Source organism: Miscanthus floridulus, chromosome 4 (genome assembly GCF_019320115.1).
Source record: "Miscanthus floridulus cultivar M001 chromosome 4, ASM1932011v1, whole genome shotgun sequence".
Taxonomy (NCBI): Eukaryota; Viridiplantae; Streptophyta; class Magnoliopsida; order Poales; family Poaceae; genus Miscanthus; species Miscanthus floridulus.
In genome coordinates, this window is record NC_089583.1 from 120,435,605 (window position 1) to 120,462,748 (window position 27,144).

The following is a 27,144-nucleotide window of genomic DNA, read 5'->3' on the forward strand; positions in this document are numbered from 1 at the left end:
GTGTGGAGCCTGGCCTAATCTACAAGGCATGCTCAGCGACTTCTTTTGGAATGCCTAGCATGTTCGAGGGTCTCCACGCAAAGATGCCTGTATTGACATGGAGGAAATCAACGGGCACACTTTTTTATTTGGAGGAAAGCGTGGTGCTAATGCACACTACTTTGCCCTTGGAACCGCTGGGGTCTATGAGGACCTTCTTGGCACCCTCTACAGGCTCAAAAGACCTAGCCGATTGCTTGGGGTCGGGTGCTTCTTTGGCGAGCTCCTTCCCGATGGCCGCAATCTCCTTGGAGGTAACGACTACCATGGCATGTTCGCATCACTCGACCTCACACTCATAGACATGGTGGAAGGAGGTGCTGATGGTGATGACCCCATACGGTCCTGGCATCTTCATCTTTAGATAGGTGTAGTTAGGGATGGCTATGAACTTCGCGTAGCATAGATGTCCTAGGATGGCGTGGCAGGTTCCATGGAACCTGACCACCTCAAAGGTAAGGGTCTCCGCCCTATAATTGGATGAATCCCTAAAGATGATGGACAGATCGATCTACCCGAGTGGCACAGCCAGCTTTCCAGGTTGACCGGACGCGCACTCGGTCGATGCCCATGGCATCAACCATTTCAGCATACATGATGTTGAGGCTGTTGCCTACATCCATCAGTACCTTAGTGAACCGCTTCGTGCTGATGATCAGGTCGACCATGAGCAGATATTGTCCCAGCTATGGGACGCTTTTCTGGTGGTTGGTCTAATCAAAGGTTATGGTGGACTCCGACCATTGGAGGAATGTAGGCGCGGTCAGCTTGACCATATAGACTTCATGGCACACAAGCTTCTAGCGGCGCTTGGAGTCATAGGCCGCTGACCCTCCAAAGATCATGAGGCAGCCATCTAGCATCAGAAAGCCATCGTCCTCCTCCTCGGTGTTGTCTACGGTCGGCTTAGGGTCCCCCCTATGCTCCCATTTGTTGGAGCCTACGGACAAGAATTGATTCATAAGGCCGTAGTCCTTGTAGAGATGCTTGATGGGGAAGGCATGGTTCGGGCATGGCCCTTCAAGCAGCTTCTCAAAGTGGTTTGGGGTACCCTCAGTGGCCTTTCGACCCCCCTTGCAGTTAGCGGTGGCCACAAGCGAGCCCTCATGAAGACGGTTAGAGGCGCCTTCGCCAGCATCCTTATCCTGCTTCGCCTTGCCCTTGAGGTGATCGAAGATCGCTTCGACCACCTCGTCGCTTGAGGCATGGCTGGTGGCAATGTCGAGGAGCTCCTTGGTGGTTCATGGGCCCTTACATCCTAGCTTATGGACCAGAGACTCATAAGTGGTCCCAGATAGGAAAGCTACTATGACATCAGCATCGGTGATGTTGGGCAGCTCGTTGCATTCCGGGAGAAGCGCTGGATGTACCCAAGATGGGTTTCCTCGACCTTCTATTGATAGTTTTTGAGATCCCATGGGTTCCCAAGACGCGTGTATGTGCCCTAGAAGTTTGCCACGAAGATCTCTTTCAGGTTCACCCAACTTTGGATTCTATTTGGTGGAAGGTGTTCTAACCACGTTCGCGTCAAATCGGCCATGAACAATGGAAGGTTGTGAATAATGAAATCGTTATTATCTGCTCCACCGGCTTGGCAAGGATGCCGATAATCCTCGAGCCATAGTCTGGGGTTCGTTTCCCTAAAGTATTTTGGGATATTGGTCGGCGGTCGGTACCGTGGTGGAAAGGCGACATTAAGGATGTGTTGGCCGAAGGCCTAAGGTCTCGGCAAGTTAGGGCTTAGGCTTTGATCCTTGTTACTATTGTAGCGTTCACCATGATGAGGGTGGTAGGCGCAGCTACCCCCCTCTCATATCGCCGTGGGCATGCCTACAGGCATCGAGGGTGTCACATGGGTCATGGTGGTGGCCAAGACGCTTATGCACTGGGACCACGATGCATAGCCTACTGCCTTGCAATGCCTAGTGGACTGACGCGTCCTTGTTGGGTCGCTCTGAGGGCGTGCATTGGCTGGCGTCGAGCTCGCATCATCGGGACAACGAGTTCTTAGCCTGTAGTGCCGCCGCACGCTCGAGTAGCATGTGAATCTCACGATGGGCCCGACAATCCTCAGGCGTCATGGGTCCTAGAAGCCCTAGGAGCAAGGCCACCGCAACAACGATGTTTTGGCTCATCTGGGTGAAGTGTGGGAGGGCTTCAGCGTCCTAGATGATCCTCTTGTTCATGTTGCGGGACATGGCATGCACGCCCACAGTCTCTGTGGTGCTCGAGCTCTGCGCGTTCCTGCTTGAGCTAGAGTCGTGCTTCCTCAAACTCTTGGTGTCGGGCCTTCAACTACTCCACCCACAGGTGAGGCGGAGCCCCTGCATCCTTCTTGGCCTCATCATTGAGGTCGTTCGTTGGGGTAGCCTCTCCCTCATAGATGCTTTTGACCTATCCCTCGGGGGTACCTGCCATGAAACATTCATGAGAGGGGTGATGGCTTGCCCTGCTAAAGTCAGAGCAGGAGGGCAGCTCCGACTCTCTTGTGAGGAGGTCATAGAAAGATTCCATGACATATTCGATCATCCCCACGAACTCGTCGTTCGTATGGGACCGAGGAGTGCCTTGCGCTATAAGGTGGCCAACGATCTCTATGGTGTTGCATAGATCGAGCGGGAGCACCGTCGGGGCGCTCTGGATGAGGTATTCTAGGGAGAGCGGCTCTCCTCTATCAAGTTGCGTCATGACATTAGCGAACGAGAAGGTGAGGCGGCTCAGGTCCTCCTGGGACGGTCGAGGTCCTAGGAAGGCATCGAGCTAGCGCTCTAACCTCCCATAGTCAAAGCCGAGGAGCTCGTCACTTCTGGGGGCATGGGCCTCTGGTGCATGTAGCTACGGCTCCTCAAGTGCCTCGGTGATCATGTCGATGCCAGTGAAGTGGAGAGGTTAGACGGCGGCGAAAGCCTGCACCAACCCTCCCTCCATTGTGATGATGAAGTCTAGGTTCCTAAAGCACATGTGTGTGCTCGAGACCTAGCTGACGTTGTGACTAGCCATTCGAGGCCTGGTGTGGATGTCGAGACACGCAACAGGCCCCTACCTGGCGCGCTAACTGTCAGTGTTTCGAGTTACCACCGATGAGTAAATTTCTAGTATTGCGCGTCTGGCTCGGATGGTGTGCTTAGAGGACACAAGGTTTATACTAGTTTGGGCAAAAAGTTCCTATGTCTAGTTTGTCGCTGTTGCTCATGTTACTAGCACTGAAAGTTTGTAGTATGGGTTATAAACAGGCGAGAGAGGGATAAGTCACAAGTCTCTAGTGAAAGGAGTGAAAGGGTGTTGAGAGCTCGGTTGCTGCTCTTGTGTGTATCTAGATCTGATCGGTTCAGGGTTGGATCCGATCGATCCTCGATGGGTCCATCCCCTCCATGGGACGCCCTGCTTTTTCCTTTTATAGGCCAAGAGAAAGCATGGGTTACAGCAAAGGAAAAAAAGAAGAATGAGAGGGAGAGAGGAAGTCCTTCAGGATCGCTGGGTCCTTATCCTTTATGCGGGTCCCGCCAACCCTGTAGATGTCAACAGGGATAGCTCCACATCGTAGCCCTATCCACCACTAGCGCCATGCGCAGGCGTCGTCTGCCGGTCATGGCGTTCCACTCTGTTGCAGCAACCGTCTTGGTGAGCTGTCGCGCCTGTCAGTGTTCGTACGGGGGTTAGGCATAAAAGCACTAGTACACCTGACGCTGTTCTTGATGTGAATCCTCAGGCATGGCCCGTTATGGCTACGAGTTATATCGAGGTGTGGTGGTCTCTTCCTTGGTGTCAGAACTTTGACCCCGGCCCACACGCCTGGACCTGGAGTGGTTGGCGGTGGTATGGGTCTCCATCGAGTGAGACGGAGCCGGCCCCCATAGATCGGGCGGGGCAGAGCATGAACCCAAGGGTCGGGAGAGGCGGAGCCCATGTCCACAGGGTTGGGTGAGGTAGAGCCTGCCACCAGAGATCGGACGAGGTGGAGCACAAACCCAAGGGTCGGACGAGGCGGAGCCAGCGGCCTCGAGGTCGGGCGATGCGCAGCCCACACCTAGAGGTCGGACGAGGCGTAGCTCGTGGCCTTGGGTCAAGCGCGGGGGAGCTCACGACCTTGGGGTTGGGCGAGGCAGAGCTCGTGACCTCGGGGTTGGGCGAGGCGGAGCCCGCCCCTAGAGGTCGGGTGAGTCAGAGCCTGCAGGCCTAGGGTCGGTTGGAGCTGTAGTCGCGCTCTTGACTGCTCGGGTGAATCAATGTTGATGGTCATTTGCTCATCCTCTTCGAGTACCTTAGTATCGGTCTCTGACAATTGGGTTCTATTTTTCTGTTTTAAAGTTTTTTATTAGGCCACAATTTTTCTTTTAGGAAATTTTTATTGTATCCTTTTTTATAAGACTAGGTAGCGTGATCGTACGTTGCTATGGGACAACTAAATCTTTTATACTAAAAACACACGGATCACACGATAAGATAACAATACTGTTAAATTAAATACCGACGTTAAAGTGATATTTAATTCAAAAAGCAAAGTTCATGAAATTAACACAGTCACTGAGAGCGCGGCGTCGCAAGCTCACAAACTCTACTATATAGACTTCTTCGTGATATGGCTAAGATAATATTTTATATCGGTAGAAAGAATTCTCTGATATCCATTTCTTTCATGCACCAATAAATCCATGAATAAGTTTCACTGCATCTCCATATAATCTTGTACACACATGTTCGAGTATATATGTAAATTTTAGTGCCTATCGCATGGATAATACTGCGTGTCTTAAAAAATCTCTCATAAAATTTTAAAACAAAGTATGATATACTCATCGTATAAATATGTGTGGCTTTAGGACTATTCCACACAGACATATATTGTAGAATAAGGTATCTACTTGAGTGTTTGTTCCAAGATGTTGAATTAGGTGTTGTAATTCTTAATTTCGACATATTTTTCAGGTCAAGGCAACCAATGGTGACACTTTTCTTAGTGGTGCACCTCTTGACTATCTGAGTAAGGACAAGTTAGCACTACAAAGGCTCAGAAAAGCTGCTGAGAAGGCCAAGGTTGAGTTTTCCTCCACTATGCATACTAAAACCTATGTCCTGGTTTATCATTGTCGATACTTTTGATGCAAAGCAATTCAACATTACCATGATTAGATATAAGATTGAGTCTTTGTGAGCAATCTCATAGAGGGACTCTTATCCTTTATGTGATCTGCCTTAAGGATATTGGTAGGACGATGGACCCATGTTGAAATGTCGCACCAAAAAGTATTCACGTTTTGTCCACGAATTATTTCCCATGAATATATGCGGGTACTATGATAACACTAACTACACCAAATGAAAGATTAGAGAGAATTTGCATTGCCTCCAGAAGGATTTATTTATTAAGTTCCTTGGACTCTATAGGTAGTTTTAAAATATTTGTTTGCATATCTTACCTTGTATCCTAATTCAAAATTTTGTAGTTTAATTAGAATATGGGGAAAGGATTCAAAATGAACAGACCCAAGGACAATTTCAGCAAAAAAACAACAAGCAAGGGCGATGGAACACGTGAGCGTGAAACCAAATGAAAGGAGAAAAAAGATGTCCCTTTTGCAAATGCAAAGTGGGGAAGTAATTAAATGTAGACAGATTTGACAAGGTTCTCAGAAATACAAAGATGTTCCTTTTGTCTTAATTCTCTATCATTCTGTGTTAATTCTCTTTCCTTTTGCTCGTTACTATGTATGCTGGTGCATACAAACATGCAATGTGTATATGGATAGCACAACAATTTTCTACTTCCTATTTTACCGTGATTCATCTATCACATGACAGGCAATAATCAATCATGGAGAATCGCACCAAAGGACACACCATACAGGAGATGTTGTGGGATCGCAGGCGTGGGTAGACGGACGAACCAAAACAAATGTCGCACCAAAAAATATCAACACTTTGTTCTTTTTAGTTGTACATGTCTTACCTCATATCCTAATTCAAAATTTTGTAGTTTAATTAGAATATGGGGAAAGGATTCAAAATGAACAGACCCAAATGCAATTTCAGGAAGAAACAACAAGCGAGGGCGATGGAACACATGAGCATGAAACCAAATGAGGAGGAAAAAGCTACCCCTTTTGCATATGCAAAGAGGAGAAGTAATTAAATGTAGGCAGATTTGACAAGGTTCTCAGAAGTGCAAAGATGTTCCTTTTATCTTAATTCTCTTTTCTTTTGTGTTAATTCTCTTTTCTTTTGCTCATTGCCATGTATGCTGGTGCATGCAAACATACAATGTGTATATGGATAGCACAATAATTTTCTACTTCCTATTTTATCGTGATTCCTCTATCACATGACAGGCAATATTCAATCAAGGAGAATCACACCAAAAGACGCAGCATGCGTGAGATGTCATAGGATCGTAGGCTTGGGCAGACGGACAAACCAAAATAAATGTCGCACAAAAAATATCTACACTTTGTTCTTTTTAGTTGTAGGAGATTTTATGTCACTTTGTATGATGCTTGAATGCTTAACGAGGCATGTTTGCTCAAAGTACTCACCTTATGATAATTTATATTTTCAGATGAGGTACGAAAGATCACGTGCTCAATGCTTAAGCCAAAAGATTATACAACAATCAGCCTGTTTGTTTGTTGGTTTCAGCCAGTCAACGGTGTTTTCCTCTCACAATAAATTAGCATTAGCCGGCTTATCAACTCAGAAATCAACCAACGAATAGGCCAACTATGGCCCTGTTCACTTCTCTTATAATCTGTCTTTTTCAGCTTGTTTTTTCAGCCGAAATAGTTTTTTTTCTCACAACAAATCATCCGGAACACTGTTTCGGTTTACTTTTTCAACGAAGCAAACATGACCTATGGGGGACGAACCTCTTTTCGGAGACAGCTAGAATGGGTCTATAGAGGTAGCCACACCACCCGCCTCTATCTGTCTCTCCAGAAATCACGACTATTGACTGAGCCAATTCTGGTATAAATCAGTGGTGCCTTTAAAAATCATTCTGTGGTAGCAATGGAACACACGATTTTTTTGAATCCTGTATTTTTCATGTGAAATTTCTGCACGATTCATATGCAAATCTCGTGTTACAAAGGAACCATGGGCGGATCTATGTTGTCATTAGTGGGTGCAGCCGCACCTACGCAAAAAAGAAAAATAATGATTATAGTTAAATTTTCACCGTATTCGCACCCTCAACATAAAAGTCTACGCATCCGTAAGGCAAGCACACCCCCCTTGAATTTTGTCTAGCTCCGCCACCGAAAGGAACTCTACATTATTAAAGGCGAATGCAAGAAATGTTAGGGGGTGTTTGGATCTAGTGACTAAAATTTAAGAGGTGTCACATGAGGGTGTCGCATGGGGTGTTCGGATACTAATAAAAAAATAAATTATAGAATCCGTCAGTACTCCACGAGACGTATTTATTAAGCCTAATTAATTCATCATTAGCATATGTTTACTGTAGCACCACATTGTCAAATCATGGCCTAATTAGGCTTAAAAGTTTCGTTTCGCAAATTAGTCATAAATTCTCGTAAATTAGTCATAAATTATGCAATTAGTTTCATAATTAGTCTAGATTTAATACTCCATGCATGTGTCCAAATATCCGATGTGACAGCGACTAAAGTTTAGGAAGAGCAACCAAACACACGTTTAGCTCGTTGGTGGAAGTCAATGCTAAACTGACAATATGATATGATTGGAAGAATTATTTTTGGGGGGAAACATATATCCTGTTAGTGGAAGCCCAGTCCTCCTAGCAAGGGGAGGGGGGGGGGGGGGGGGGGGGGGGGGGGGTTGGGGCTCCCCAAACCCAAAGTCAAATGGCAGCTGGAGGCCCCCACCTGTCCAAATGATTCCTCCCCTCGGCCGTCCTCTGTTTAAAACCTCTCCGCGCAGCGCGCCCTTGCCGTTGCCGACCACATCACAAGTTTCACAGCTCAACGCAAGAGAGACGCCCAGATTCCCAGAACGTCCGCCAGACTGCGACGAGCCATGGCACGGCACTCGCGCGCCCCACTCCTCGTCGCCCTCGTCGCCACGCTCGCGGTGGCCGCCGCGTCGGCGTCGGCTTACGCGCTCGCTGCCGATGCCGGCACGGAGCTGCTCATCGGAGACGACGACGACGTGCTCGGGCTGGGCAGCAAGCTCGGCGGCAGGCGGCGGCTCGACGACGCCAACGCCACGGGCCTCGACGACGCCAACGCCACGAGCATCGTCGACGTCGTCACGGGGACGGGGTTCATCAGCTACGCCGCGCTGTCCAGGGACAGCGTGCCGTGCTCGCAGCGCGGCGCGTCCTACTACAACTGCCGCCCCGGCGCGGAGGCCAACCCCTACAGCCGCGGCTGCTCCGCCATCACGCAGTGCCGCGGCTGAGCCAGCAGCCAGAAGCGAGCGAGACTGCTAGGCTGCTAGCTAGCTGTGTGTTCCACTTCTGCCACTGCCGCCGCTAGCTGCTTGCACGTACGCGCCCTCCTTGCTTTCGATGGTGCTTTGCGTTCTCGATCTTCCTGATTCAGAAGGAACTGAACAGAGCAGAGGTTTTACCATTTGCTGCAATATTCTTGTGATAAGATTAAGAATGACGTTTGTATTTTGTGTGATGGGTTTTGTGTATGAGCATATCCAATATAAGTTGATTGATTCTTACAGCATTCAAGATTAATTATTCCATCGATGCTATGCAATGTGTGTCTGCTTTTTGTGATGGTGCTGGTTTGTCTTTGCTCTGTGGACAGCTTGATTTTGCGCATTGTATTTGGTGATTGATGTCATCTCTGCAACGCCAGGTTTCCTTGAGACCAACACTTCAGCTTTTCACTTAGCCATGCCCATGCGTAACAGAACCGAACATTCATTCTAGAAAAATGCAGTACTCTGAGCTCAGACGATCTCTGCCTTTTTTTATAGATAAATAAAAGAATACAACATTCGAATGAGTATAGTCGTTTAGTACAGATCCATGGTGCTTATCCCACACTCCACCATAAGGTGAAAACCAGACGATCTCTGCCCTTGACTGCTTAGTTAACCAAGTTGGCTATGACGAGCAACTGCAATGGAACTAAAGCGGTGTGGCATTGTCTTCACGTTCGTTTGTTCCCTGCGACCAGCTTTGATCCCAGTGATGCGTGTAACAATCCAAAAATCCACACACAAAAAAATCACAACTACAAAACTTTTATTGTTACCCCATACAACGTTGAGTGACATCTGTAGGAGCCAATCCTAGGTGTTGCATTAGTTGTAATCCAACTAAACAATTTCATGAGCATGGCATGTCATTTGTTAATCATGTTTATTTAAATACTGACAAATGAAACATAGCGTACATTGTTAACTCACAAGGTGATTTGGATTTTCATTCATTTTATGTAATGCCTAACAACTCCCTTAAAGAAATAAACCATAAAGTAATTATTACTCAAACCAAAGAATAAATGTTTAAAGAGAAAACTAATTCTATTTTTGTATAACAAAACTACACCTATTTTTGTTATACAAAATAGCTAAATAAAATTCCTAATATATAAAAGAGAATTTTGTGGGCCTCATATCTAAAAACTCCAAATGAATAAGATACACCAATTTTGAATTCAAATTCCAAATCAATTTGAATTTAAACAAAGGAGAAGAAAAATAAAACAGAAAAAGGAAAAGAAAAGGAGGAGAGCGGGCAGCAGCCGGCTAGCCCAGCTTGCGCGCGCAGCAGCAGGCCGGCCCAACTCGCGCGGCCAGCCCAGCGCGCTGCTCACGCCCGCGCGCCTTCCCGCTCGCTTGCTGCCACTGCCCGCCGGGCCCCACCTGTCGGCTTTCATGTTCATCTTCCTCGCGCCCACGCCTCAACCGCCCGCGCGGCCGAAGGCCGACAGCGTTGGCAGGAGCGGGCCAGGGGGTCACGCCCGAGGCATGGCCCTTGTTCCCCCTTGCGCCGCGCTCACGCAACCTCACGCCACCGTCGGATGCGTCGCGCGCCTTCCCACCACACGATGCCGATCGCCATTGGAGGCATGGAGCTCGGCTATAAAAGACCTTGGAACCATAGCCTCTTCCTCAGCCACCGCCGCCGCTTGGTGGCCCAGCAGCCCGCACCGCACCGAGAGAAGGGGGCCGAGAAGGAGATCGGGAGAGGAGGAACGGAGCCACCTGCGTGCTGCCGAAGTCGTCGGAGCCGAAGACGACGTCGTCGCGGGTCGGCACTGCACTGCCTCCGTCTTCACGGCCACGACCCTCCACTGCACCGCCATCCTTTCGCCTTCGACACCAACGGTGAGCCCTCGCTGCAGAGACCCCTGCTAGCCCCTGGACGCCATAGTAGAGCACGCGCATGCCGTGCTCCCGACGCCGCCGTCATGGCGCGGCCACCGCTTGCGCACCCGGCCGCCTCACCGGACTAGGACACAGCCGTAGCACCACTAGGATGCCCCGGAGGGTAGCCGCGTAGACCGAGACCCTGTTAGCCGACCACAGCACCCCACCCACGAGCACCGAACCTCGGCCGGAGTTCTGCCGTGCACCATCACCGTGTGCGGACTCCGCCGCGCCCAAAGGTCGCCGTCGTCACTTGTCCCGGTCGCCCGCTAGCAGTCTGAACAGGAATGGGGCACCAAGACCCTTGGAGCAGCCCCTAGCTGCCCCGCCGGCGAGCACCGCCACGACCAAGCCACCGACCATCGTGGCCAACGCCCTGGAAAGCCCCGGTCGCCACCTAGACCCCACCATCGTATTCGCCATGGCCTGGGGAATCTTTTCCCCACCTTAATCGAACGCCAGCGCCGCCGTAGGATCACGTCGGTGAGCACACCACCGGCGGGAGCACGCCGGGGATGGAAACAGAGGGCTTTCCTCGCTGACCGCACGCGCCTGCACTCGGTGCACGTAGGCTAAGCCAAAAGGGAAGGTGGGTGGACTCGGTCTATCGAAGACCAGCCAACGATCCATGGATCGTGAACGTGAGTCCACCGTGAGCCACACGGCGTGGGCCGAACGGTGGACAAAGCCCATTGGAGGCCCTCGGCTATGACGTGGCAGCACCACAGCACGCCACGTGTCCGGGCCGGGCCGGCCCAAATTCAGCCCAGTCCAGGCCCACCAAAGCCCAGTCGAGGCCCAACCTGGTTGACCGTTGATCGGTCAACGTTGACAGTTGACCTGGCCCCACATGTCAGTGACACAGGGACTCTGGACCCACTCGTCAGTGAATGACGTCATGCTGACATCATGACGATGTCACGCGGGTCCCACCTGTCAGTAACAACACAGCCGAGGTGATGTCATGCTGACGTCACGATGACGTCAGCTGCTGACGTCAAAAGCTCTAGCCCCACACGTCAGTGACCCTGACCCGTTGACTCACCCATTGACTTGACGTTGACTCTGACCGGACCCACAGGTCAGTGACCCAAGAGACCCTAGCCCCACCTGTCGGAACGATGACGTTGATGATGTCATGCTGACGCCAGCAGGACCCCACTTGTCAGCTTAGAGCCGAGCCGATGATGTCATGCTGACGTCAGCATGCCACGTGGACCAGTCACAGCGTGACACGTGTCAGCCCAGGATTAATTCAGCCTTTTTCCATTTTCAGAGATGATTTAAACTTCAGAAATTCATAACTAATTCATACGACCTCAGAAAAATACGAAACCAGGACCAAAATTTATCTAAAATCGAGCTTTACGCAATGAACCCATGTTTGAGTGCATTTGGCTCTTTTGAATTTTCATTGCTTCTTTGTGCTATTCTATAGACGTCGCTAACGCGACTATAATGCGAACGTTGCAGACTCGGAGGAGAACCAGACGGACGAGGATCGTGAGTACCGTGAGGAGAATGGAGACGACTACACTGAAGGTGCCACATCCCACCCAACCTCGTAGCAGCTATTACGCATGGCTAATATAGAACCGCTATTGCTTTACTTTATTGTTATAATCACACTATAATAGGACTTGCATGGTAGTATGCTTTCTTGATGGCTTTTATCTTGACGCAACCTTACCCCTGCTCACCCTACTGTTAGGCTAAGTCACACGCTTGCTGCTATATTTCACTGCTTATTACTTCTACTACGCTTGTACTACATTGATGCGTGGTGGAAGCTGGTGTTATCTGAACTATGGAGAAAGTGTTGCGTGTGTGACTTGGGTGCGTGGAGGGTGAGGGTTGTGTCGATCAAGTTGGAGTATACGACGAGCCTAGGGCAAGTCTTGCCATGGGGTGCTACCTGGGCACCCCTGGAAATGGATACCTGTGATGGGTAAATGGTATATGAGGTGGCCCTAGGTATGAACCTGTGATGGGAGGAGCTTGAGGTAGAGGTGCTGTGGTGGCACGGTAAATGGAAACTCTGATGAAGACATTTTGGCTTGGTCATCCCTAAGGATTTACTAGTACTCAGATTCACCGGGAGGTCTTATGTATCACTCGCCCTATATAGTGCGGGACGGCCGGACTACTTGGTAGGATATCGCCACTACTGCTAGGTTGATAGCGGACAGTGTAAGGAGGTACGGGGCGCGGAAGATTTCCCCCACACCCTTCCGAGACTTCATGGAGACGTTGTGGACCCAGCTCATGACTCACAGTTTCAGCCACCCCAGACTAGACTTGGGGTGTACCAGGGCTAAATGGTAGAATGGCATTATCCTAGGCCAGCAAGCGGCCGGAATCAGCCTAGTTGACGACGGTCAGCGAAGAAGGCAGATCTTGTGGTTATGTAAAACCTCTGCAGAGTGTATGATTGGTTGATCGATCGATACATGTGCCGACTTATCGGCCATGGACCTTTTCTGGGTTTTGCTTAAACTAGATAGTGAGATGGGTCCTTCTCTTCTTCCCCCGTGAGAGAGTGTCGGTCGTAGCCAGGGGCTACGGGCCTTGAGACAGTGCCGAGAGGGAGTTGGCCTGTCGACTGAAAGATGGGATGGTGATAGTGTGGATGGTGGTATATCGATCCCAGGATCGAAACCTGGCTCTGGACGGGAATAGGGTGAAATGGGTGTGGGAATGGTGTTAAAACTTGACCAACTATTTGATATGCTAAAACATAGAAAACCCCAGCCTTATAGGTTCCTTTTGATTATATCCAACTTGCATCCAATTTCCACAAAGCAATGCTCATAGGGTGGGAGTGGCTAGTACAAATCGTACTGATAAATTTTGGCACACAGGTTCTGTTGAGGAGTATAGCTTCGAGGAGTTTGACGGGTGAGGGGTTCGTGCCTACGATCGAGTTTAGCGATCTTATCTTCAAGCCATTCTGGATGAATGCTACTTTTGATTCCGCCAATGCGGCGATGTAATAATTTATGTAATTCCGCACTTTATGTACTCTGATATTATCGTTGTATGGATGTGGTATTCGACTGAAAATTGGATAATATGATCTACAATGGTCATAATACACTTCGACTCTGTGGATTTCCCTTCGCGGAAATCAGGTCGCTTCAGTTCGATCGGTTGTGAATCTGCCGGCTGCCTTTTCTCGACGATTGTGCAGCGGCAGCTAGCGATATCAACGTTAGAGGTTGTTGGCAAGAGCTGCAAACAGGCAGACAGCATGACATACAAGCTGTACAGGGACTGCTGTTCCACTACTTGGATGATTAGCGGCTGACCCGGCTCAGACAGAGGACATGTCATTCACCAATGTTTTCTCTTTCTTTTCTTTATATAGCAGATTAGCGGATGCTGGAACAAATACTCGTCAGTTGGAGATGCTTATTGATCCTGATCCAACCATGGAGGCAAATTATCCATAGGGATCTTCAGCTACTTTTTTAATCTTGTATTAGTCTCCTGGACTGGACATCCTGAAAGAACAAAAAACACGCTAAGTTATACCGTACACTGTACCATCAATAAGTTGCTTATTATTGTCAAAATAAGTGTTCCTTCCGGCAGTCTATTTTGTACTAAAACGCATAAGCTGAGTCTAACAAACTTATGTTGATCGTAATTTTTCTCCATTTATTTATAATCTCTTATAAAAAGCCTTTTTTCAGAAAAGCTTCACCAACAAACCGTACGAGTCTAAATGTGCTTTAAGGCCTAAGGGTCTGTTAGGAGTTTGGTAGAGCTTAGTGAAGCTGTTTTGTTTTTCTTCGATTCTATAAAATAGCTTCACCGATAAAGCTAAAGTTGTTTTCAAAAAACATTTGGTAAAACTTCTCAGTGAATATAGCAGAGAGAGAGAGAGAGAGGAGAAGTTAATCACCCTGTTCGCTTGAACTACTTTTCAGCCAACAAACAGTGTTTTTCTCTCACAACAAATCAGCATAAGCCAAATTTTAGCATAAGCGGCTTCACTGTTAAAAAAAAAAACTGTGCATGCAAGAGAAACTAAACAGTTCTAAAGAAAAATTGTTCCATGGGTCCTGTTTCACCGCAGAAGCTGAAAAACAGCTTTATAAAGATCGAAGATTAGAGAATCTCTACTGAAGAGAGCCTAAAGAAGAAGAGTGGTGGCTTATGCAGCTCAATCAATGCCGGAAGGAAACAAGCCAACTACTTTACGCTGATCAGTTTCGTTCAGTTACAGCCAATAGCTGTCTGCCGTGTGGCTAGCCGCCCAGCTTTGGCATTTGTAGCTTGCCACGTCGTCTCTATGGCCGCCGGAAGTAGGCGATGGCCCACACGTGTTCTGGGCTTTCAACGAAACAAATCCAATCGCCCAGAACGTCACGAAAGCCCAATCCGCAAATTACCCGATTTAGCGCGGGGGGCTTAACAAACTCCCACGGTCTCAACAGCGACGGACACGCACGCGAAACCTTCCACTGACTCGTGGGCCCAAACCGCCCGCGAACTCTAGCTCCGGGCTCCGGCGGCGTGTCCACGTCGTCGCCCGCATAAGAGGGCTGGTGGTCGCCTCCGCCCTCCGCGCGCAGCCCAGTCCACCCACGAGTACAAACAGCGGCAGCTCGCGAGCCAAGCGCTCGCCCCCGCAATGCAAAACCCTAGCCCCGGCGGCCCCAAACCCTAGGCGGCTACGGTCTCTGATCCCGGCGGTCCCGGCCCAATGACGTCGTCGCCGGACTTGTTCCCCAACGTCGCCTTCTCCGACGTCTCCGCCGCCCCCGCCGCGCCCGCGGCCGAGGGGGGCACCGCCGCGTTCGGCCTCGGCGCCGCCACCGGTGCCCCGCGCCTCAGCCTCGTGAAGGCCGGGAAGGCCGAGGCAGAGCCCACGGTTGAGATCGACCTCAACGACGCGCAGGTAGCCGCCGTGATCTCGGTGAATGTGATTTGGGTTCGGGGCGAAGCCGGAGAGGGGTTGGCGCAGTATGTGTGCTGTGCTGCCTCTGCCTGTGATTTGGCTTGATTTGGTGTGGTTCTGGGGAGGTTTCCGCTGCTTTCGTACGTTTTGGGAAGTCACGTGTTTAGGTTTTGCACAGGTATTCAAGTTGGGACCGAGGGAGTGGCTGTGCGTGTGCGACGAGTCGGAGGCTAAGGCTGGCGTGGAAGAGGTAATTTGTTAATTTTCTGTTTCTGTCAGGTTTATTTTCTGTTTCCTTGGCATATGTCCTTCCAAGCTCGCTTTACATTTGTATAATAACTAATATTTAATGCTCGATGGTGGTAAAGCTGTACATTCCCCCCTTCATTATGTTTAATGATCGATGCTTCTAAATCTAAGTGGATGTAGCTTCAGATCAGGATAGCAATAATGAATTGGTACTTTTTACCCAATGCCTGCAAAGGATTTGTCTTTGCTTTGAATTCTCACAGAAGCATGATTTCTTTATTTCTACGCTAACTTTCCTGAAATAGAGTGTAAATAGCACTAGAAGGTTACTATATTCTGACATGACATAAAGCTCCATGTGTTTAAACTCCATTGCTATGCTTGCTGACCTATTAACAACTTATATGTGAACCTGAAGATCATTCTTTGTCCTTGTACATTAAAACTTTCTTGTAGTACATATTAAATGGCTACATGTTAACTCTCAGTTCTTTGAGGCAGAAGTCATTTTCAAGAGCAATTAAGGTTGTTCTTAGGACAGAAGCTGAGAGCAAAGCCTTCTCTTTAGCTTTTCAACGATGGAAACACCAAGTTATTAGTGGAAAAGCTGGTTTGTCCTTTTCATGACTTGTTTCAGATAATTTCAGTAGTATGCTTTGTTGCACTGTTTATGAGTCATTACCTTATGTTAGTTTTAATAGACGCAGACATAACATATTTGTATTTCCCCCGTATTTGCATCATAAAAGACTGAAGCATTTGCTCTGAGCACTAGTGAATTTCAGACTACATACTGTCATACTGACTTGCACTGTGTTTTTGCACGCTCATGTAATCCTACAATCTGGTGAAATATCAGAATTTTACGTCCATACGTACTCTAATTCTACCTTCATGATGAAATTTTAGTTCTTGGTCATTTTTAGAAATCAGAACTTGGGTTCTTTTCCACTATTTTTCTTTTATAATATAATGATATGCAGCCCTCCTGCGTGTCCGAGAAAATAAATTTATGTTCTTGGTCACTTTCAGAGCTAGCATTTTTTTGCTGTGCATCTCCACAGACAGACCTACTAGATACTAACTGTCAGTCAGATTAAACTGTGTGCTGTGTGCAGTTTGATGCATTGGAGAAGTTGAATGAACACTCTGCACATGCAGAACTTTAAAACAAAAGATAAACATACATCAGATATGCTTATTGCATGACTTCATGCCAAAACGGACACAGAAAAATGACTTTGACTCCCTCTGTCCATTAATGTCGGGTGTATTTTGGTTAGGTGAAAGTAGTTTAAAGTTGATTTGACTGTCAATTTCTCTTCCAATATATACTGTCAATGCTACAAGCTTAACATCATCGTAAAATTCCTTTTAAATCCGAATCTGTTGATGCAAACTTTGTATGCTCAATTCGTTATTTGAATAACTATTTCGTCAAAAATTTTAAATTTTGACTTTCCAAAAAAAACGTTTAAACTGATGGATGTATGTATGGTGTAACGTTTTTCTTTGTCTTTTTTTTTGGCAAAAATGCTTATTTTTGCTTATGTGACAGGCGAGCGGCTGGAGAATGGATCAATAATTGCTTCGAAAAGCAAATTCAATACAAAAATTGAGGCATCATCAGCAAAGATGTATTTCCACTACTATGGCCAGCTATTACATCAGCAAAACATGTTACAAGATTTTGTGCGGACAGGTGTCTTACCACCTAAAGCTCTCAGTTCTTTCTATTCCGATCCACAGGGTGTCATGGTAGTTCACATTCTGCACTAATACTGACAAGGTCGTGCACATTCTTTCCCTTCAGGAACATACTATGCTGCTGTAATGGAAAACCGATCTGACTTTGAGGGTCGAGTTGTGGTTGATGTTGGGGCTGGAAGTGGTATTCTTTCGTTATTTGCTGCCCAGGTGCACTTTAAACTTCCAACATTGCCTCTCTTACTAGTTACTTCTGTGCTTGATTGATACAGTGATGTGACTTGACAGATAGTGGTTTGGTATGTTAATGTTAGGCTGGTGCCAGACATGTATATGCAGTTGAGGCATCTGAAATGGCTGAACATGCTCAACGTCTAATCTCTGGGAACCCGTCTCTTGGACAACGGATCACGGTTTGTTCTGTATCCCTTGAAACTGTATCCTTTTTTGTTAGCTTTGACCCTCAACTGATATTTTACCCCATCTTGAATAGGTCATCAAGGGCAAGGTTGAGGAAGTAGAGCTTCCAGAGAAAGCTGACATACTGATTTCTGAGCCTATGGGTATGGCACTCGTTGATTTTCTTCAGTGTTCTGATTGTTTTTCTTCTGCCTGTATGTCTCACATTAATCACTTGTTATCTATTATAGTATTCACAGATATTGAAAAGTACAATGTTAGGTTGTTATCATATGTTTAACCTTATGCAAACCCTTTTTTTATGTTAGAATTGTCTTCATCTTACGAGCCCTTTGTATTGGCTGTGGTCTGTTGGTAATAGCCTTGTAGGATAGATGAAAACGACATCACTTGCGTTCTGAACCATTCATTGACTCTATTGGAGAGTTGCATGCCCGAGCTACACCAGCTGTTATTTGTAATGTTTCGCTATTGTTGTTTGAGTTTGGAAATATGGCCTAGAACTTGCTTCCTCAAAACAATTTTACGATATTTAAGTTTACAAAGATTAAATATTATGGATGAATCATGTATTTGGTTTTAGTCTACTCCAATGTTCATGACAAACAAATATCCAGTTGTTCTTTTGATTTTGTTCACTGGGCCAAATGGCATCTTTAACAATTCGTTCATACCTCGACGAAGAGTAATAATATATCATGATTTCATTTTTTTTTCTTCCTGTGTTATCAATTATTGATTGATTTGTACTCCCATGCTTTTAGGAACCCTTTTGGTTAATGAGCGGATGTTAGAGTCCTATGTCATAGCTAGAGACAGATTCCTTTCTCCAGATGGTAAAATGTTTCCAACAACAGGAAGGTATATTTGCCACTTAGAATTACATGCAAAATTTTAATTGCTCTTAGTCTTTGATTCATCTGGTAAACAAAAAGGCCATATCAACTTTTGGCACGATTATTCCTTGTGTGCTTAATTAATAATTCTATCCATTTCATAGATTTTTTTTTTTACTTATTGTATGCACTTAGTTTACGTCCTGCCTGTACTTGGTTTACATCCTACATTCCTACCTGTATTACCTGTTTCCTAGATTAAGCCTTACGTGGGGTTCAGTTTTCTTCTATCGCTGAGCAATTTTGCAACATATCTGTTTGGTGGCTCTCTTGATCATGGATTGCAAATGTTGAAGCCTTTATAAATCATCAAGACATTATCTGTGTCATATCTCATACGACAAGAAATTAAGTCACAAAAGTACATTTTAGTATGATCTTTCGACTTTGTATCAGTCTCTGCACTTCTCTGCTTCGGTTACATGTATTTACTGTAACGCCCTTGCGGTTGCCTTACTTCCTAAGGTTTGAGATACTGTTTGGACCTTGTAGTCAGGCCTGTGGTGACTATGTTGTTTTTGCTATTGATTCTGGGAGTCGCAAGTTAGACATTTTGTTTGATGGCATTTACTTGTGGAATTGGGGTCATCATATACCAATGGCACCCCACACTGAAAGGATTCCACTTAATTCTGATTCAGAGTCTTTAGGGTGGATTTGAATATAATTAGAAGATCATATAGGTCTCTTTTGGTACGTGGAAGTGCTTTTCTTTTTGCAGGATATTTTATGAGTTTAATGTTCTTACAAGCAGTCCAACAATATTTGTTAAAAATAATGAGCTCAGAGGCATACATAGTTCATAAGTTCTTCTGTTCAGACTTCAGTATTTCAAATCACTCATCAATACTTCTTGTCTTTTTAGGATTCACATGGCTCCATTTTCTGATGAATACCTTTATGTTGAAATGGCAAACAAGGTACTAAATCATTGCTAGGTTTTCCTTACACTATAGCTGTATAATGCCCTTTTGTAATGCTTTATTAATGTTACTGTAAATTATCATATGAAAATGCATCTTTGTAGTTTTATTTTTGCTTTCTCGAATATTGTCTTTTGTTTATCCTCAATATATGAGGGAATAGCACCCATTCTTAATGATGAAATGCTCAATCTTTCCTATCCATGAGAACTGCGTAGGGCTGGGCTCAACTTAATAGGAACAATGCTTTTCAAATAGCAGTATTGCATAGACTGAGGATTGAAGTCCAGTGCTGCATCACTGGACATTGTAACTTATCTAAAGCAAATATTACAGTACACCTGTGGGCTAGTAGACTACTGGCTAATCACGGGGATTCTGAGCCTATCTAATTGCAGTAGTTTTTCTGTTCATCTTTTGTCTTGGTAATTAAATTATGAAAAAGTCTTCATCAATATTTAGTATTCCATGAGCCATCCATCAAATATTAAAATAATATGGCTATAAAAATTCCCCTAGGTTTCAAAGTAGGATAGGAAGATACCACACCACCAACTGCTATGTTTGATACCTTTGTTGGATGTTTATATTTTAATGTGGCAACTTCACTTTGGCAGCACTTTTGCAGTTTTGCTTATTCATAATTGATTCTGTTATTTATGTTGCCATCTTGTTAGAAGGGCAGGCCTGGTGCAGTGGTGAGAGGCTGAGAGCTGTCTCACCGAGTCACCAGGTCGTGGGTTCGAAGCAGCCTCTCCACAGATTTGCGGGGGGGGGTGGGGGGGGGGGGGTGGGGGGGGCAGGGGCAAGGTAAGGCTCGCCTCGGTTTTTCCCTTCCTCAGACCCCACTCTTGTGGGAGCCTCCGGCATTGGGTCTGCCCTTTTTTTTATGTTGCCATCTTGTTGTGAAAAGATATGTCTTATACTCTTATTTGATTATACATTATTTTAGTGAACTCATGATCTCTTCATGTGTGTCTATATTTCAGTATCAGGTCTTTCTCATGTAGTGTTGTCTAATATCTAGGTTATGTGTTCTTGCAGGCTCTCTTTTGGCAGCAGCACAATTTTTTTGGTGTTGATCTTACACCTTTACATGGTTCAGCATTCCAGGGATACTTTTCACAGGTTACACTGCACAGTTCCATTCTATAATTGTTAACATATATATATATATATATATATATATATATATATATATATATATATATATATATATATATATATATATATATATATATATATATATATATATATATATGTTATGTGTTCTTGCTTTTGCTGTCATGAGAAACTAGTAATTTCTTCTACCTTTCTATGTCGTTGTAAATTGGAACAGTGGGCGTGGATTGGGATAGATATGTATATTGACTACTGAATCGCTAATTGTATTCAATTACTGACGTGACATGATTTGTCCCAGAACTTTTATAGCTGTATTGAACAATTCTTAAGATTTTTCTTCTATTATTATTACTGTTGCCTGGTTCTGTGCTAAAGAGTCTTATTAATTTGAGTGTCTCTTTCTTTTTCCTTGACAAATCTAAATGCCTATTCTATTCTCATGCAGCCTGTTGTGGATGCATTTGACCCAAGATTATTAATTTCTCCGCCAACATATCATACACTTGATTTTACTAGCATGAAGGTAAGCATGGCATGAGATCTAAATTCCATGTGAATTTTCTGATAGATTTCTTGGCTTAATGGAAATGTGACATGCTTATCTTTCTTTTCCAGGAAGAGGAGCTTTACGAGATTGATATTCCTCTGAGTTTTGTAGCATCTGTTGGCACTAGAGTTCATGGATTAGCTTGTTGGTTTGATGTATTGTTTAACGGGAGGTCAGTATATCTCAGTATATACTGGAAATTCTGTTGACTAGTAATATTTGCAGAGTCGCAGCACCCCTTTAGATTTGTCTTCCGCTATTCTAAATCTGCTATGCTGTACTGCAGCACTGTGCAAAGGTGGCTTACCACTGCTCCAGGATCCCCTACCACTCATTGGTACCAACTGCGATGTGTGCTTTCACAGCCATTGTATGTCATGGCTGGTCAAGAAATAACTGGTCGTCTTCATCTCGTAGCCCATAGTTCTCAGAGCTACACAATATACTTGACAATGTCAGGTTAGGCTCTCTCCCTATTTTCCATTTCTCCAGTCTTGTATATTTGAAGGTTATAGTTCTTATGCTCATTTGATTCTTACTTGAAGCTAAAATGTGGGGTGTGGGTGCGGAGCAAGGCGGTATCCTACAGACATCTACTGGAAAACTTGAACTCAAGGAACCATACTACAGGTTGTCTCAGCCGCAATCCTACATGTTGCCACAAGATCAGCAGCAGCAGCAATTGCCATCTTTGCAGCCACAGGTACGATGTACCTTCGCATTGTAGCAGCGGTTATTATTTCCAAATTCTGTCTCTGACCTTCCAGAACATGGTTCATCATCCTACACCTAACTCTGAAGCAGTTCGGTTGTTGTCCTGCTGTGCAGTACATCCCATGTGCATGCACAGCAGGCCAACAGTACTGTGCTTCAAAGCTACACAAGGCTTTTGATAGTAGTGCTACTCTTATTACTACAAGTCACTTGAGGGAAAATCTTAGAAAATGCTTGTGATGTTCGTATCATACTGGACATGTTGCAGTACTACAGTATAGCAACACTGGCTTCTTCCTGCTCCAGGATCATCACAATAGACAAAAGTTTTTTTCTTGTGGTTAGGCATTGACATGAGGTCATGATTTGATGATTAGGGTTCCACGTCCCACATTTTTTTGTTTGTGTTTTGTTGGGTGGAGGGGTATGGTACATTATTGGAATTTGGGTGGATATTTTGCTTGAGAATTACGTGTGGTTCTTTGGGCAGAGAAAAAAAAACTTGCATCCCTAGTTATAATCGAAATTTCAGCTTTATGGTTCTTTGGGCAGAGAAAAAAAAACTTGCATCCCTAGTTATAATCGAAATTTCAGCTTTCGACCAGCATTATTTTGCTGCATTACGTATGTTATTATTGTAACATTTATATTTGCAAACAGGGATCAGAGCAGCAGATGCAGGAAGGGCTTAGCCCAGGCATCACGATAGACCAAGTAGACCAAGATTGCGGCCTCAACTAGTAGACAGCCTGAAGAACCCGACTTGTATGCTCTGATTCCAGCAACGAGCTCAGGTCTGTACAAGTACAACAGTTCAGAGTGCTCCATAGCCTATGTTGTCAGGCGTTAGCTGCCAAATGCTAACATCACGTTCGAGGTGTACGAGACCTTTCCTGAGTTGTGCAGCTGCAGCTAACTGCGGTCGCGCCTGCTCCGTTACTTACGAGGGAGTCGAAAAAGGCAATTATAAAGTGTATTTGGTTTCAGGTAAAGTGAAGAGCGAAGGCATCTAACAAGGACGGGTGTATGTTGTTTGATATATTCTTGTTAGAAATTAATTTATTTTCATGTTAAGCATGTTTGATTCAATTGGCTTCATACCGCTCGTGCGTCTTGTCGTGTCGTATCTGCATGCACCAAATCTTAAGTATGTTTGGTTCCATTCGCAGTTTGTTCTGGTCCCTACTGTGCCAACGTCCGTTGGTATGCCAGGCATGTGGAATCATCGTGGCCTGGCCCGTAGCTTCTGGCATAATTTGAGATCCAGTAGTGCTTAGTGCTTGCAAGTTGTGATGAAGATATTTCTGATGGGGGCTCTAATCTAATTCGACCACTCTTGTGTTACCGAGCCCGAGCTCGCTGAAGCCTGGATCCGATCTGAATCCGCCGTCCGTAAAGCAGGAAAGGCTCTGGAAGTTGGAGAAGCAGCAGGAATCCCACACGTGAGTCCGCGCAGGACGGTCTGTAGATCGCGGAGTGCATCAAACGCCGGCAATGGAATATCCCCGTCCCAGCCTGCGTGCTTCCACCAACTTTGAAGGTGATATCCTTGCGTACAATTCGTCAGTAGTCTTCGTAACCGCGCCGCAGCAGCAGCTTGACGTCGTCTCCTCGTTGCCAGCAGCTTTCAAGTACATTCTGTCAATGTTGTCAAGAAAAAAAGTACAATCTATCAATGGTCCTATTTAAAAAATTACGCTGCGTCCCCATCCGAAAAAAATTCTAGAACTTGGTGGCGTACTCAGTTTATAATAATCGGCTCACGTCATCCAGCCGGGCCCACCAGCAGCCGTGCCCTCCAACTTGAACCAATGTGCAGCCTGTTAGTTTCGGCTGCACTGGTGGCTGAAAGTATCGTTGGTTAGTTTGGTGTGAGAAAAAAATACTATTGAAGCTATGAATTATAAGACATACGAATAATACAGCCGAAACGGACAGGCGGTGTGCACATAGATCGATCTGAGCGATTCCGCGAGTAAAAGATACAGCTGAGCCCCGACGTGGCGGCCCCGCTCCAGGGTGTTCTGGCGCAGCCTCGACGGCCCCGATCGAGCGGACGCATCGGACGGCCCGACGACGACACCCGCCTCCTATAGAGCCCGCCTCTCCGGCCCTTCCGTCTCCTCGTTCTTCCAGCGAAGCAAAAGCAGCCGAATCGTATCGTCTCGCCTGTTCAGTTCTCTTCTCCCCTCCCCGCAAGCCCAGTTTCCCGACCAGGTTCCAGAGAAGCCAACCAACCCCCCGTCCGGTTCGCGCGATGGCGGAGGAGCAGCCCAACCCCAACCCCCAGCCGCAGCAAGCGGTAAGCGTGATCCCTCCCTACGCTCCTCGCCTCGATCCGGACCTGAATTCGGAGGTTGATTGATTAGTTTTTTTTTTGGTTTTGGTCTGATCTGTTGTTGCGCCGTCCACAGGAGGAGAGGGAGGTTGTTGTGGAGCAGCAGCCGAGGAGGGCCCCGAAGCTGAGGTACCTGGACTTCGTCCAGGTGGCGGCGGCGCAGGCCGCGGTGTACCTCGCGGGGCTCTACGGCCTCGCCAAGGACCACGCCGGCCCGCTCCGCCCCGGCGTCGACGCCGTCGAGTCCACCGTCAAGGGTGTCGTCGGCCCCGTCTACGCCCGCTTCGGCGGCCTGCCCCTCGACGTCCTCGCCTTTGTCGACCGCAAGGTGAGGCGCGTCGCGTGCCCTATCACCGATCCCTCCTCCTCCTCCCCCTCTCCTGCTCCTTCGTTGGCCCGGGTTGCCGTCAAGCATGATCACGGTGCGCGTGGTTTTGCGCGCGCTTGGGGGCGGTTTCACGAACCTCGCCGGCGTCCGGACCCACTCCCGCCGTGCGGTGCACGGCACTAGGCACAGCACAGCTGCGCCGCGCCCATTTGGAATGGATGGTTCTGGTCGCCGATTAGATATTTTCCTTCCCGTGTGTGGTGTACGATGGTGAGCTGTGTGCGGCTCAGCTGAGCTGCGGCCCCAACACTCGAGGGGCCGTGTGCGCGGGGTGGCTTCGGTGGCAGATTCCTTAGATTCCGGCGCATGTTAAGACTGTCTCCAACAAGTCACGCACTCGGTCTCAAAATGGATATTAAGAGAACTAAAATCGGCCTATAACCGTGTGTCGAGACCTATTTTGGGTGGTGTGATTGGCATAATCTAAATATGTAGAAATGATTCTTTTTAATCTTATTGTTGGAGAAAATATCAAATAGATATTGAATGCTTTGGCTGGAGTCCTACCAAAGGACAAGGTGCTGTGGCGGAGATAGCCTGCGCCCGGCGGAGACCCCGATGCCATTGTCGACAATAGAATTAGCAAGGTTTTTTCGATGAATCAAATTAGCAAGTGTTAAATCTTGGGCTTCCTTATTATTGGTAATAATTACTCCAATAATCGTTGTTCATCTGTTTGTGCAATCACCGTGTTGTGTGTTCTCCGTTTCCTTGCTGACCTTGGCGCAACAACAATGGCCGCAGGTGGACGACACGGTGCACGAGGTGGACAAGCACCTACCGGGCGCGCTGAAGGCTGCGTCGGCGCGTGCGTACGCGGTGGCGCGGGGCGTGCCGGAGGTGGCGCGCGAGCTTGCGGCGGAGGCGCAGCAGTCGGGCGTGAAGGGCGCGGCCCGCGCGGCGCTCGCCAAGGCGGAGCCCGTGGCGCGGGACGTGTACGGCCGCGTGGAGCCCGTGGCGAGGGACCTGTACGTGCGGTACGAGCCCGCGGCGGAGCACCTGGCCGTGTCCGCCTGGCGCTCGCTCAACGGCCTGCCGGTGTTCCCGCACGTCGCGCAGATCGTCGTGCCCACCGCCGCGCACTGGGCCGAGAAGTACAACAGGGCGGTCGTCGCCGCGGCCGAGCGGGGCTACGCCGGGGCCAAGTACCTCCCTGCCATCCCCACCGAGCGCATCGCCAAGGTGTTCTCGTCGTCGCCGGAGGCAGAGCCGCTGGCTGAGTCCCAGTAGTTTGTGCGCGTCATGCCGGCAGGAGGGTAGTGCGTCGTTTACCGAATGATGATGTGTGGTGGTGACCTCGAACTGCAGCACTGAATAAGGAAGGGAGAATCCGGGGGCTAAAGATGGTGGTATGGTAGTGTGTTGTACTAGATGCGTGATGGAACGATTTGTCATGGACCATGATGATGATGATGATGCTGTGTTCCACTAGCTCTGCTTCTTGTGGGGCTCAAGTGCTCTGCTTCTTGCTTTTGTATATAAAGTCGTTCGATGTCGCAATCCCGTGTTAATCTGCTGCAGTTTGGTTGTTCTGTTTGGCTAATCTTGTTTGGTCAGGTTACGGGCGAAACCGGTATGGTGTGCCATTGGGTGTCTGCGTAGAATCCTATCCGTGGGTGCCATTTCTGGTGGGAATCTGTTTTGCTTAGCCTGTTGTGTCTGCGTGGTGCGTAGCTCTCAGTGCCATACTGGCATGGCGTTTTGCGCAGATGTCGAAATCAAAGGGTCTTTTTACACGTACTAGATAGGTGCCCGTGCAACGCACGGTGATCACCAATTTTCGTCCCACATAGGATTTGATTATTTTCAGAAAATATTTAAAAACTATTAAATGATTTTGTATTGGGAACATAAACTATTTCCAAACACATGTAGGCTTTTTTATCATATTTAAAATAATTCACATGTATGCCAATTTTTTTTTTTGTTTCAGATTGAGTACGTTCTTGAAATCAAGCCTCTTCTGATCCGCACACGCAGATTTATATTCCTGACTTTGGAGTTACAATTTTGAGGCTTTTCATATTGACTTTGGAGCAGACTGTCTACGAGTTGTACATGCCTTTAGTCTTTTCATATCAATGACACAACTACACTCATCAGTGAACTTAACAAAATTTGAATTATAATTTTTGGATTTGATTTTTATTATATATATATAGGTTTTATTTTAGTCAATTTGTGCATTGTTTGGGAAAAGACAAGAAGGAAACACTTTGTATTGGGAACCCTGAAGTCTATGTAAATCTCGCCCGATCCCAAGGCCGCGGGCTCCATCTCGTCCGACCCCAAGGACGCAGTTTCTGCCTCGCGCGGCCCCTCGGGTGAGGGCTCCGTCTCGCCCGCTCGAGGCCGCGGTCTCCGTCTCGCCCAACATCAAGGCCGCGGGCTCCGTCTCACCCGACCCCTTGGGTTCGTGCTCCGTCTCGCCCGACCCCAAGGTCGCAGGCTCCGCCTCGCCCGACGGGGACCCATACCACCGCCAACCACTCCATGTCCAAGCGTATGGGTCTGGGTCAAAACTCTGACATCAGGGAAGAGGCTGGCACGACTCGATTTACCCGTGGTCATGACGGGCCAT

General features: G+C 47.2%; 3 protein-coding genes across 4 annotated transcripts; all 3 read left to right on the forward strand.

The window, feature by feature from the left end:
* Positions 1-8,031: 8,031 nt before the first annotated feature.
* Positions 8,032-8,549, forward strand: LOC136552900 (rapid alkalinization factor 23-like). Its single transcript, XM_066544475.1, has one exon. It carries the CDS (start codon positions 8,032-8,034, stop codon positions 8,413-8,415), a length of 384 nt encoding a protein of 127 aa, XP_066400572.1. The 3' UTR covers positions 8,416-8,549.
* Positions 8,550-14,774: 6,225 nt separating this feature from the next.
* On the forward strand, positions 14,775-22,926 carry LOC136550565 (probable histone-arginine methyltransferase CARM1). 2 transcript variants are annotated; one of them, XM_066542175.1, is made up of 15 exons: positions 14,775-15,256; positions 15,435-15,506; positions 16,007-16,115; positions 17,064-17,207; positions 17,319-17,422; positions 17,527-17,625; positions 17,706-17,775; positions 18,397-18,493; positions 19,394-19,448; positions 20,496-20,579; positions 21,022-21,099; positions 21,192-21,295; positions 21,410-21,582; positions 21,669-21,826; positions 22,498-22,926. In XM_066542175.1, exons 1-15 carry the CDS (start codon positions 15,062-15,064, stop codon positions 22,576-22,578), a joined length of 1,623 nt encoding a protein of 540 aa, XP_066398272.1. In that variant the 5' UTR covers positions 14,775-15,061; the 3' UTR covers positions 22,579-22,926. The 2 variants fall into 2 exon arrangements, with proteins under 2 accessions (XP_066398272.1, XP_066398273.1); XM_066542176.1 differs by having other exon boundaries at positions 16,010-16,115.
* Positions 22,927-23,947: 1,021 nt separating this feature from the next.
* On the forward strand, positions 23,948-26,063 carry LOC136550567 (stress-related protein-like). Its single transcript, XM_066542177.1, has 3 exons — positions 23,948-24,139; positions 24,252-24,503; positions 25,308-26,063. Exons 1-3 carry the CDS (start codon positions 24,095-24,097, stop codon positions 25,791-25,793), a joined length of 783 nt encoding a protein of 260 aa, XP_066398274.1. The 5' UTR covers positions 23,948-24,094; the 3' UTR covers positions 25,794-26,063.
* Positions 26,064-27,144: the final 1,081 nt, after the last annotated feature.